This window comes from Trachemys scripta, chromosome 4 (assembly GCF_013100865.1).
Source record: "Trachemys scripta elegans isolate TJP31775 chromosome 4, CAS_Tse_1.0, whole genome shotgun sequence".
NCBI classification, from domain to species: domain Eukaryota; kingdom Metazoa; phylum Chordata; order Testudines; family Emydidae; genus Trachemys; species Trachemys scripta.
The window spans coordinates 140,587,471-140,600,320 of NC_048301.1; the positions used below are offsets into that span (position 1 = coordinate 140,587,471).

The 12,850-nt window shown below is 44.0% G+C and overlaps 1 protein-coding gene and 1 pseudogene across 1 annotated transcript in view; both read right to left on the reverse strand.

The window, feature by feature from the left end:
• Nucleotides 1-2,507, reverse strand: part of LOC117876292 (olfactory receptor-like protein OLF1) — a 6,129-nt gene extending 3,622 nt beyond the window's left edge. Inside the window, exon 1 of the mRNA XM_034768306.1 lies at nucleotides 1,608-2,507. Within this exon, the coding sequence (XP_034624197.1) occupies nucleotides 1,608-2,507 (900 nt within the window). The remainder of the gene's footprint in view (nucleotides 1-1,607) is intronic.
• A 4,595-nt stretch (nucleotides 2,508-7,102) lies between these two features.
• Nucleotides 7,103-8,518, reverse strand: LOC117876605 (annotated as a pseudogene).
• Between the last annotated feature and the right edge of the window lie 4,332 nt (nucleotides 8,519-12,850).

Below are 12,850 nucleotides of genomic sequence, written 5' to 3' on the forward strand. Positions count from 1 at the left end.
ATGTGTGACACTGTATTCCACATGCTTTATGAAAATATGCTTCTGAATATGACATAATTGGAATATGATTTATGCTAAGTGCCCCATGAAATATACCATTATAAAGGTTATAATCTACTAAGTGTGTTCATCCCATTTGTTTGCATGGACTATTTCTATGTCTGGAGTTAGGAGAATAAAATATAAACTTGTATTACTGATGGAGACGTATTACGTGGAGGCCATTAAAGGTGCTTCAGAATCACTGAACTGTGAATGGCTCTGTTTACCTGCAAGCCTTCCTGTGTTCATGTGGGCCAACTGAGGAAGAATGGAGACTGCGGTCTTACAGAGACAAGTGACTATGTCACCTGATACTGAAATCCATCTTGAAGCTGCTACTTTTCCAGACGGGGGTGGAATTCCAAACAAAGGTTTTCCACCTTAGGGAAGTTCTATATAAAGTGGGAGAAGCAAACAATGAGTGTCTTCAGCTGGCTGAAGAGACGGCCTCCCCACCCCACAGAGATACCTGCAAGCTCCTGGAAATAAAAGGATTGTAACCACAGTGGAGGGTGAGAATAGGCTGGACCCAGGTCAGAAAAGGCATCTGACCTGAGAAAGATTTTACCTGAAGTAACAACTGGGGTGAGAAGTTAACATTTGTAACTCATTTCTGAGTGTATTCAGTTTAGCCTTCTTTTTTTTTTTTTTTTTTTGCTTTGTGACTTTGTTGTGTCCGTTACTACTTAAAACCACTTAAATCCTACTTTTTATACTTTAATAAAATCACTTTTATTTATTTATAAACTCAGTGTAAGTAATTGTTACCTTGGTGGGTAAACAGTTGTGCATATCTCTCTTGCAGTAATATAGAGGGCATTTTACATTTATCATTTTACTCTATATAAGCTTTATACCGAGTAAAATGGATTTATTTGGGGTTTAGATCCCATTGGGAGCTGGGTGTCTGGGTGCTGGAGACACGTATCCTGCTGAGCTGGTTTCAGTCTAGATCTGCAGCTTTCAGGCCGTAGCCCAGACCCTTGGTCTGTGTTGGAACTGGCTAGTGTGTCTGGCTCAACAAGGCAGAGTTCTGTAGGCCCAGGATGGCAGGGAAAATGAAATCAGAGGTAATTTAAGCACATCAGGTGACAGTCCCAATGGGGGTCTTCGTGACCGAACCCATCACACTCTGCACTTGGGTTTCCTGCATTTCCAGAAAGCATCCCAGCCCCTGAGTGATATGTTATTCCAGCCTGGGTTGCTCTCAATCTCTCCTTTCAGAGTTGTTCTGCTGTCGATAACTAATTCAATAACAATTGGAACAGTGATGTGAAGTTGAGCCCAAAGCCCCCAGCCTATAGAATCATTCTCTATCTCTGGCCCTCTGATGCTTCCAGTGTTTTGTCCACTGATCTCAGTTGGGACCTGCAGACCTTGTTACAATACAAACAAATTAATAATAATTACAATACAATAATGAACGATATGACCACGGGCTCTGAGAAATTACATTGCAATGGGCTGGGAATTGAATTCACCTGTTGCCACACCCCACCACTAAACGAGAAAATAGATAGACAGATTCAAGAATTGCTTAGGAGTTTATTCATTGCTTTCCTCACGGCATCCTTCACCTCCGTGTTCCTCAGGCTGTAGATTAGCGGGTTCAGCATGGGGATCACCAGCGTGTAAAACACTGAGGCCACTTTGTCTGTGTCCATGGAATAGCTGTAGGTGGGACGTAAATACATGAAGAGGAGGGTGCCAAAATACAGGGCTACAGCAGTCAAGTGGAAAGTGCAGGTGGAGAAGGCTTTGCGCCGTCCCTCGGCGGAGCGGATCTGCAGGATGGTGGAGATGATATAGACATAGGAGAGGAGGACAGTCACAAAGCTGCTCACTGTAATGCAGCTTGTAAAAGCAAAGACCACAATCTCGTTGTTGCGGGTGTCAGAGCAGGAGAGCGCCAATAGCGGGGGGATGTCACAGAAGAAATGATTGATGATGTTGGAGCTGCAGAATGACAGCCGAAATATAAAAAACGTATTTATCATTGAATCCACCAACCCCCCAGCATACACCAAAGCCACCAGCTGGTTACAAAGTTGCCTGGACATGGTGACCGTATACAGCAGTGGATTACAGATGGCCACATAACGGTCATACGCCATCACAGCCAGCAACAGGCACTCAACATCTGTAAAGACAACAGAGAGATTCAGTTGCACAGCACAGGCAGTGTAAGAAATGCTTTTCCTCTCAACTAAGAAATTCAGCAGCATCTTAGGGGAAATTATTGAGGAAAAGCAGAGGTCACAGAAAGACAAATTACAGAGGAAAAAGTACATGGGGGTGTGGAGTCGGGGATCAATGGTGACTAACAAGATCATCCCCCCATTCCCCACCAGGGTGATACCATAAATCACTAGGAACACCCCAAACAGGGGGACCTGCAGCTCTGGACGATCTGTCAGTCCTGAGAGAATGAACTCAGTCACCTCCGAGTGATTTCCCTTTTCCATCTCCTCTGAACAGAAAACAGGCAGCTACAGAGATGTGGGCAGGTGGACGGTGTGGAAAACCTGTCCCTTCTCTGAAGTGAAGTAAGTGACGATAAATGGAGATCAGTTTCTCAATGGACATCAATATCTGCTCAGGGAAGGGCTTAGTCCACAGAGCCAGATGTTCACAGCTGGTCATTCCAGGTGTTCGATAAAATGCACATGCTGTGCAAATATAATGACACACAGGTTAATCATGCCGCACACACAAAGACTCCTGTTCACTAATCCGAACAGCAAACAGCGACTTGAAGAGACTGAGAGAATCAGTCTGAAGAGATTATTCCTTAGCTAAAGAAGGGGTGAGAGTAAAGGAGTGTCAATCTTTCTACCTTCTTTGGGCAAGGGGAACTCTGTGGCTTGGCATGTCGGGTTGGGGTAAGTCTTGCTTACTGTGCTAATTAAGCTTTCTGGCATTTACTTTAGCCTGTATGAAAACTCAGAGACATAACGGAAAGCACTGGCTTCGGTGACTATGTAATTGGCTATTTTTTCCAAGCAAGAAGGTCGCTCCTTTAGCTGAAGGGGTAGGAATTGAGGTTGAGTGTGGAGGTCCTGAATTCAATACCCGCTGATCACCATGATGTCTGGATGTTTGTGTGTGACTGTAATTCAGGACAATCGCACGTACCTGCTGAGAAGAGAGAGGGGGATGTGCTGGTGTTTCCTCATCGATAGAAATTGCCAGTTTGGAGCATTTGGAAGTTTTATACTGAGATTTGTGATCTATGGGACATGATTCCTGAAGCAACTGGGAATACCTGAGCTCAGAGAGAAACAGCACCTAATTAATGTGCTCAATGAACCAAAGCCACCCTTGGTGTAACTCATGCCCTGGGGGTTAATTTCGCCCACTCTTTCCTTCTGTGTTATTAAATGATGCAATTTCTATCAGAGTTACAGAGTATGAGGTTAGGGGTATATTTCATCCTGCTGTTTTCAATGCAAGCCGTGTACTGTGTAGAGCTGATCTACAAAGAGGGTTTGTTTGTGGAGACTGAAAGCTTTTGCTGAAAACTTAACATTTCGGCTTGGAAATACCACGGGGTTTGCATCCAATACCACACACCACCAATCTCTTCTATGCGCCAAGCTCCCAGGCTGGACTATATCCCCCATGATGCATGATGGTCTCTCCTCTTGCTGAACTGCCCTGGGACTTCACCAGAGTCCCACAGCCATGGTTTGGGGAGGAGGGATGTTTGGCCTTTTTGATGGAAATCTTATAATTTCCAGGGAAAAGATAATTTCATGGAAAAAATAGTTGAATTGAAAATCCAATTTCCCATCAAAAAAACTTCTCAAGAAAAATTTTCTACCAGCCTTACAACAAGTTTGGAATCAAAGGAACATAACATTAGATACAGCTGAAACGTACTAATTGTTTCAGAATCACATTATTGTCCTGACCCCAATAGGTGTAATGTAAAACCTGTTAGACATGTAAGATAGATTATCTATCTATCTATCTATCTATCTATCTATAGGATCCCAATCACCATGGTATCCTATGTCTTTCCCTTGCTGGGTTACTCCCCAAAGTAGGAAGGATAGTTTCACGCATTGTGCTTGATGGAGACCACATGATGACCAGAGGAGCTCAGGAGGAGACCACAGCCATCTGCCCTCCATTGTTAATTTGGTGTTTCTCTGTAAAGCTGGAAATGACCAGTGTTCCCTCTAATTTTTTCTATCCATGTGCAGACGGAATGTTTTTATGTGCAGCACCAATATCTAAGTCATTTATTGTCCATACAAAACCTAGATATAATATATATTTTTAAAAGTTCATAGCTATGTAGGAAGAAGAAGAAAGAATATTAAATAATTAACAAGGTGCACTGCTTAAGATGCGTATTTAATATGAAATCAAATAAAAAGAAAATGGACACTGCCCTTGGAGTACATGTCTTTTATCATCCTTTCTAACAACTCAAGCTAGTAAACGCAGCAAAATGTGGCATACTGAAAACAGCATTATAAATAAAATAAAGTTATTGTGATCATTATGTGAAAACATAAAAAATATTCACCAGAGGCCAATTATATAACCTACTCCTACCATAGACCACTAAATCTTCAGGTAAAGCTGCTCTCGAAAAATGAAGCATCTGCCAAAACACTAGCATGCTACGGACTTCTGCCGTTCAAAAAACCATTCCACTTGCATGCATATTATCTGCACACAGAGCTCAGCTTTAAGATGCTAAATAAATGTCTGAGTCAACTAGAAATGCTCTCACTGCAAACATTAATACAATAGTTTCTGATACTGGAAATGAGAGTAAAAGGCATTCACTCGGGATTATACAATTTCTCTGGAATCTCAACTCTTAATTTGATTAATACTTCACACACAGAGAACAGTAAAAATAAGTAATAAAGTGACACAGATAGCAAAACAAAGCTACACACAAACAAGAGACAACACTGAAAATACGAAGGGAAGTAAAACATCAAGTGGTTAGTGATGGGTATTTTAAATGAGTGTTTAGGACCTATGCAGTGCTAACACAAAAGAGCCCTGTAGAAACAGGCAAAGTTCTCCTGGTTTCACATTGTGTGTGTCACCAAGTTAAAAACTTGGAGTAGATGGACTCATTACTTTTTTACATGCTGTGCAGGACATTAACACATAGTTTTGGTGTTTGCAGAGTGATCCCTTTTTCACAGAACTTGCAAATAAGGTCTTTATCCTAGCAAATACCTAGCACCTCCTCCAAACCTAGTGCTGCTTGCTACCTATGAGTCAATGGGAGTACTTTGAAGAGCCAAAACTATACCAGATAGCAAAGCTCTGGCCTTAATGGTTTCCAATACCTCTCCCCAAACAAATGCTAAAACTTAATGGAAATCACTTGTCAGGAGAAGTGATTTCCATTATTTTCTAGCATTTGTTTGGGGAGAGCTGTCTCTCTCCTGCACCGCAGCAGCCACTGAGCTGGGGCTGGAAAGGAGTGGGGTCTCTCTCCTGCAACAGCAGCCACTGAGCTGAGGCTGGGAAGGAGGGACATCTGTCCCCAGCAGTCACAGACCTGGAGTTGGGTAGAGTCACGTCTCTTTCCAGCCGGTGCAGCCCTGCACGTCCCAATTTCCACTCACTCCCTATCTCACCCCACTGCTCCCTCATTTACTCCCTATTCCTCCCAAGGCCACCACCTCATCTGATGCGTGCATTCTCCCCAGGGACGAGGCACCTAATTAGGGGAATGGCCCTTCACAACCTTGTACGCGAACACCCAGGCACACACCTTAGAAGGAACTATGGAAATGACCCTTCTGAATGGAATCACTATTATAAAAATGGTGTGTTGGATGATGGTGGTGCAGGTTTTGACAGATGAGATGAAAATCTTGATTTTTATGGTTTCAAACGCAAAGAGTAGCCTTCAATTCTCTATGCAAATGCCTTTTATTTCATGGGAAAAGAGCAATTCAAGAATAAAAATGAATGGCCAGGGATTTCATCTTGTGAAATGACCAAGTTGGAACACTAACAGTTCCTATGCACTGAAAATATCCATTCTCTTCCTACAGGTCTCAGGACTTGGTTCCTTCTGAAATATGGATGAGCCCTTCCTGCACAATCTCCTGCATGGATATGTTCCTAGTGGCAGCCTCTTGTCCCTGCCCTGCAACCTGGTGAAGCTTGGGAAGAGAGAATGTGCATACGCCCCTGCCTTCTAGTGACATCACACAGGCGGACTGGGCATCATAAGTCCTACATTCCTCAACTTGTGCCCATGAGGATGCTCAGGGCTTCTCTGCACTGTGCCTAGGTCAGGTGGATATTGCTAGACTTGCTTAAAGAGGTAACCATAACATGGACATGACCCATTAGACCACATCCCCTGCCGGTGTAAATGGATGTCTCTCCCTGGGAGTCATTGGGACAGATTCACAGATGGTATAAATCAGCCTAGCTCCATTGAAGCCAAAGGGCCAGATCTTCAACTGGTCTGAATCTGAGCACGTATGGAATCGTGAATGGGACAACGTACCAAGACACAATCACTTGACATCTTGAAATCAAGACTAGGTAGCTCTCTAAAAGAGATGTAATAGTTTTAGTTAGTGGTTGAGGTTCCATGTCCTGTGTTAGCCAACGGTCAGACTAGAAGTCATGAATCTATGGAAAATCTGTGTCACTTAAATGAAGTCAATGAATCAATCCCCAGAGGGTGTAAATTGACATAGCTTCATAGAAGTCAATGGCCCAGATCCCTCACTGGTGTCAATCACTGTAGCTCTGCTGAACTCCTGGCTGGCTAAAGGAAACTGCAGCACCATGGACAGCTCAGAACTGGCAGGGACTGGGGGAGTGAGAAAGCGCTCCTGGCTGGCTGCTGGGCCTGAACGTACATTTGCCCTCAGGTAAAGGTGAAGCATTAGTCAAGGCTGGGGCTATGTGGCAGTAGCCCAAGGGAGCTGAAAGCAGTTTAGTTAAGGGGACTAAGTGATGTGTGGCTGCTATTCTTAGGGTCTGTGATCTGGGACCTTGAGTAGTGCTTAGGCCACTGAGGAAGGGATTAAAATGATCCAAACTACTTAGTGGCCTAGCTGAAGAGCTAGGGCCAGAAGGACCCAGAAAAGACAAAACTGTTGCCTCCAGGGAGGAAGCTTTGGGGGTATGGCCAGATACCAGGGCTGGGACTGTTTAAAGACTATGGACATTCAAAACCAGAAGGGGTGATTGTGAGAGGTGGGTGCCACACTGTTACCGACCCCTAAAGTCATTAAAGGGGTCCCTTAGAGATTGTCCTAACAGCAACCCCTTGTCCATACCCAGAAACCCGGTCAAGCTAGGGAAGAGAGAATATGCATTATCCCCCTGCCCTCTATCTCTCTCTCTCCCCGTTGATTCACTGCATGTGAAGGGATAAAGGAAGCAGTGCTTGGACTGGGGGAGGGATCCTGACCTAAGAAGTTTGATCAGTAAGACTGCTGAAAACATGTGGGGATAAAACTTTTGCTTTGAATTTCACATTGTTTGTTAAGTTAGACACAAGTTGCATTTTAGCTTTATTTTTCTTGTAACCATGTCTGACTTCTTTGCCTCCTTATTTGTACTCACTTAAAATCTATCTTCGTAGTCAATGAACTTGTTTTATTGTTTTATCTAATCCAGTGTGTTTAAACTGAAGTGTAGGGGAAAGTTTCCTTAAGGCGTCCTTCACCTCCATGTTTTTTAGGCTGTAGATGAGGGGCTTCACCATGGGGATCACCAGCGTGTAAAACACTGACGCCATTTTGTCTGTGTCCATGGAATAGCTGGAGGTGGGATGTAAATACATGAAGAGGAGGGTGCCATGAAACAGGACCACTGTGGTCAAGTGGAAGTGCAGGTGGAGAAGGCTTTGCGCCGGCCATCAGTGGAGCGGATCTGCAGGATGGTGGAGGTGATATAGACATAGGAGAGGAGGACAGTCACAAGGCTGCTCACTACAATGCAGCACATGAAAGCAAACATCACCATCTCATTGATGCGGGTGTCAGAGCAGGAGAGTGCCAGCAGCGGGGGGATGTCACAGAAGAAATGATTGATGATGTTGGAGCTGCAGAATGACATCCAAAATGTACAACACGAGTGTATCATTGAATCCACCCACCCTACGGTATACACCAGAGCCACCAGCTGTTTACAAAGCTGCCTGGACAGCACGTGTGATTTGTAATGTACCTTCACAAAGGAATCCCTCCAATAGCTAAAAAGTCAGTATTGGAGACAATGAGAGACTGTGCAGTTGGGAGACACACATACATGCTGACTATAAAGGAGAGGACAGCATTGCTGAATAGATTGAGGGGCTGAGTTGTCATTCTCTTACATACAGGTTTTACACCACTGTTACTCAATTGCCATGTGCGGACAAGATTGTCTAGTGGATTGGGCACTTGCTGAGCACTTTGGATTTTGGGGCTCGGTTCCTGGCTCAACTGCATACATCCCAGGCTCACCTAAGGAGAGACATATCTCTCTGTGCCTCAGCTTGTCATCTGTAAAATGGGGATAATGCAGCCCTGCCTATCAGGGATGTTGTCAGGATACATACATTAAAGATTGTGAGGTGATGGGAGGTACTGTGGTGATGAGGCCATACAAGGACCTGAACACATTCATGAACCTTCACAGCACCCTTATAAGGCAGGTAAAAATGATTACTCCCATTCAGAGGTGGGTCAAGTGAGGCAGAAAGCGTTTAGGGCCCCCTCTTTCATATCTGTCCAAGAGAGACTCATAATTAGCAGGTGCCTTTGAAAATGCTGCCTCCGGTTAGTCAGAATGCGAAGAGGCAAATATGGTTTATATGGGATGAGAGATTATTTTATTACAAACAAATCCACCCATTCTTAAATAGATGTGATAGATTTATAAATAGATGTCAGCAGCAAATCAGCAAAGTGAAAATAACACTGCTAATATTGTCCCTTTATACATAGAGATAGATTTCACTTAAGGGTTCACATATAATTCATCTATCTATCTATCTATCTATCTATCTATCTATTCATTCCCATACACCCCCTCTATCTATCTATCTATCTATCTATCTATCTATCTATCTATCTATCTACCTACTTTTACTGCATGTGTCAGCAGTTACCAGAGCACTTTATGAGTTCTTTAGCATTGCCTGCTGAGGCTAAGAACAACAATGCTTAGTGTTCGGACGGTCCACTCCCTTAGCCCTTTAACCCCAAGATTCACAAAGAGCCTTGAGGTTGAAAGGCTCCATAACCCTTTCTACTCATAATCAGGGGTATACGTGGGATTTAAATGTGACTATTGTGGGGGGACACTTTAAAGACTGACCCCCCACCCAATGCCCCCAGGCCTTGCTGGTTCCCCCCCCCTTAGCTCCTGCTGCCTCCCTGGGATCTCCACCCATCCCCCCAGCACCCCACTGCTTCCACCCCTCATTGTCCCAGGCTCCAAACACTAACTGGAGGCTGCGGCAAGAAAGGGACAGGGCTTCCCGGGCCCCCTCTAGCAGAACTCTGCTACCAGCCCGGCGTCCCTGTGGGGCTCAGCAGGAGTGTTAGCTGGAGTGCCATTCCCAGGCACATCTCCAGCCATGGTCACCCCGGCTTCCCCCCTGGCAGAAAGGGGGGAGGACGGGCTTGGGGGAGGCAATCTTGGGGCAGGGGCCGGTTCAGAAGCTGCAGGCAGTGGCAGAGATTCTGGGGGGCCCATGCCCCTGCTCGTCCCTCTTTGTGCACTCCCCTGCTCATCATCATCACTTGACGCAGTGACCAAGACACAAAATGGAGCTAGAAGAGGGTGAAACTTTCCACAAATAGTTTTATCCATTTGGGGGGGGGCAGGAATTGGGCGCCACGTCGGAGGAGGAGATGGTAAAATGGTCAGGAGCGACTCTTGAAAATCGGGGGTGGGGCACTGACGGAAAAATGGGTGGGCCTGCGTGGGACGCTGTGAAAAAAGGCACATGACCCAGTTCACCCCTCTCACGCGTCGCCGCTGAAAGTAGGGGTATTGAAACGATTCATTCAACCCAAAATGAATGTTTTTGTTTTGTCGCCTTTTTCAATTCACCAATATTTACGGCAGTTTTCGGTTTGGGGTGAAGCGGAATTTTTTTTCCCAGCAAAGTGAAGGCAGGTCCAGCTCTATCCATGTCCCATTCACAGTCCCCTGAGCTGTAATGGTCCCTGAATCCCTGCTCTTCAGGGTCTAGAATATTTTCCAGTAGACCGAAAAGCAAGAACTCACAGTAAACATGGCGATGTGGTGTAAATATGTTATGTGGGATATGACTTTTTTTTCCTGTTTATTTCTCTTTTACAAAAAATGCCACCCCGCCTCCCCACCCCGAGATGCCATTTTGGTAATCAGGTCACTGTCCCAGAGGTCTCAGAGTAGCAGCCGTGTTAGTCTGTATCAGTAAAAACAACAAGGAGTCCTTGTGGCACCTTAGAGACTAACAAATTTATTTGTGCATAAGCTTTTGTGGGCTATAACCCACTTCATCCGATGCATGGCGTGGAAAATACAGTAAGCAGGTATAAATATACAGCACATGAAAAGGTGGGAGTTGCCTTACGGAGAGGGGAGGTCAGTGCTAATGAGGCCAATTCAATTAGGGTTGATGTAGCCCATTCCCAATAGTTGACAAGAAGGGGTGAATATCAACAGAGGGAAAATTACTTTTTGTGGTGCTAATGAGGCCAATTCAATCAAGGTAGATGTGGCCCATTCCCAGCAGTTGACAAGAAGGTGTGAGTATCAACAGAGGGAAAATAAGTTTGTAGTGACCCAGCCACTTCCAATCTTTATTATTCAGGCTTAATTTGATGGTGTCAAGTTTGCAAATTATTTCCAGTTCTGCAAGTTTCTTGTTCAAGTCTGGTTTTGAAGTTTTTTTTGTTGAAGAATGACGACTTTTAAATCTGTTATTGAGTGTCAAGGGAGCTTGAAGTGCTCGCCTTCTGGTTTTTGAATGTTACAATTCTTGATGTCTGATTTGTGTCCATTTATTCTTTTGCATAGAGACTGTCTGGTTTGGCCAATGTACATGGCAGAGGGGCATTGCTGGCAGTGTCCACAAACATTGCGCTCTCATAGAAACTTTACATTTGCTCTAACTTGTGTTGTTGCTCTCTTAATCTAAAATAAAGGCCATTCTGAGTGAAAGCCCCTTTCCATGCTTGGTGCATGGACAACAAGCCAGGTGACAATCTCGACAACTGATTTTGACCACACAGAACACATAAAGGACAGCAGAGAACCAGCACGGTGTGTGAACTTCCCTTTGGTTCAGCCACAGAAATCCTGCACTCCACACTTACAACTGTATAATGAAACCAACTCCATGGCAAAGGAGAGGAAGATGGATTAGGCGCCCTATTTCTCTCTCAACACAGACAATTGCGTACTTGCAAAGCACATCACATATATTTGTATATTTATACGTCTGAAACTGGTATCTTTGTAACCCTATCAACCCCTCAGTGCCCACTGGCAAAGAGCTTAAGGTCATGTTAAGCAATTCCTGTCAGCCCTGACAAACTCACTACACCTAATGTGTTGCTGTGATGGTATTTATCTATAAAGAACATTGTGTAAGGCATCAAATGAAAACTTATATCATACTGGTCTTCATACTCATTGCGTGATGTAACAATTAAAAAGCTATGGATCTGTACTAACAATATGCTCAAACGAGGAAACCAGGCAGCACTGGTAAACAAGTTGATCCAAGATAAATAAGTTGGTTTACCTTGTGACACTGGCAGACCACATGCCAGCTCGTGCAAAAGCTGGAACCAGTCTGGCTCTCCTGCGTGTTTGTATTGTTAAAATAGGCATTAGGTTTATAGGAATGTGTTTAGAGTTTAGATGCTATGAAATGCTTGTAAGTTTCTGCCAGCATTATTCTCACTTATAATACCTCTACCTCATGTTATTAGGTTATATTTAAGTGCTTGTAACAGGAAATCACCAGACAGGAGAAAAGCATTAACAGTTTCTAACATGTATCGGGGGTAGCCGTGTTAGTCTGTATCCACAAAAACAACGAGGGGTCCGGTGGCACCTTAAAGACGAACAGATTTATTAGGGTAAGCTTATGCCCTAATAAATCTGTTAAGTCTTTAAGGTGCCACCGGACTCCTTGTTTCTAACAGGAGATGGTATCTTCTGTCCAACAAAGGAGATCCATCAACACCTGCAAACCATTGTGGAACGTCAGAGAACAACAGACTTCATTGACGGATCCCTCCCACACCCTGAAGAGGAGATGTGCAAGTGAATTGCTCCCAACGGTTCCACTTGCATTGAAGCAGAATAATAATTTAAAAAATAATTAACAAAAAAAACTAAAAAGGAAGAACTGTCTTTTCTTCTGCTTGGACTCTGAGGGGCAAAGATTACTAGGCATAAGATCCCCAGTACTTGGCCTGGTTTAGCCCTGAAAGATACATGCAGTTGCTTATTATAGAAGCTTCTATTACTTTTTGAAACCTGATTAACTCATCTGTGTGTGTATGTTGACCAGCTTTAACCTTGTAAATAACTCTCATTTCTTTTTTCCTAGTTAATAAATCTTTAGATGGTTTCTTATAGGATTGACTACATGTGTCTTCAGTGTGAGATCTAAGGTGCAATTGACCTAGGGTAAGCGATTGGTCCTTTAGGACTGGCAGAAATATTAAGATTGCTGAGATCTTTGGTGTAAGAAACCATCTATCACAAAAGTAACCTTACATGGGTGGCAAGATAGATAAAGTACCCAAGGAGACTGTCTTTGACTCCATGTTAAGGCTGTTATAGTACCCGAGGAGTT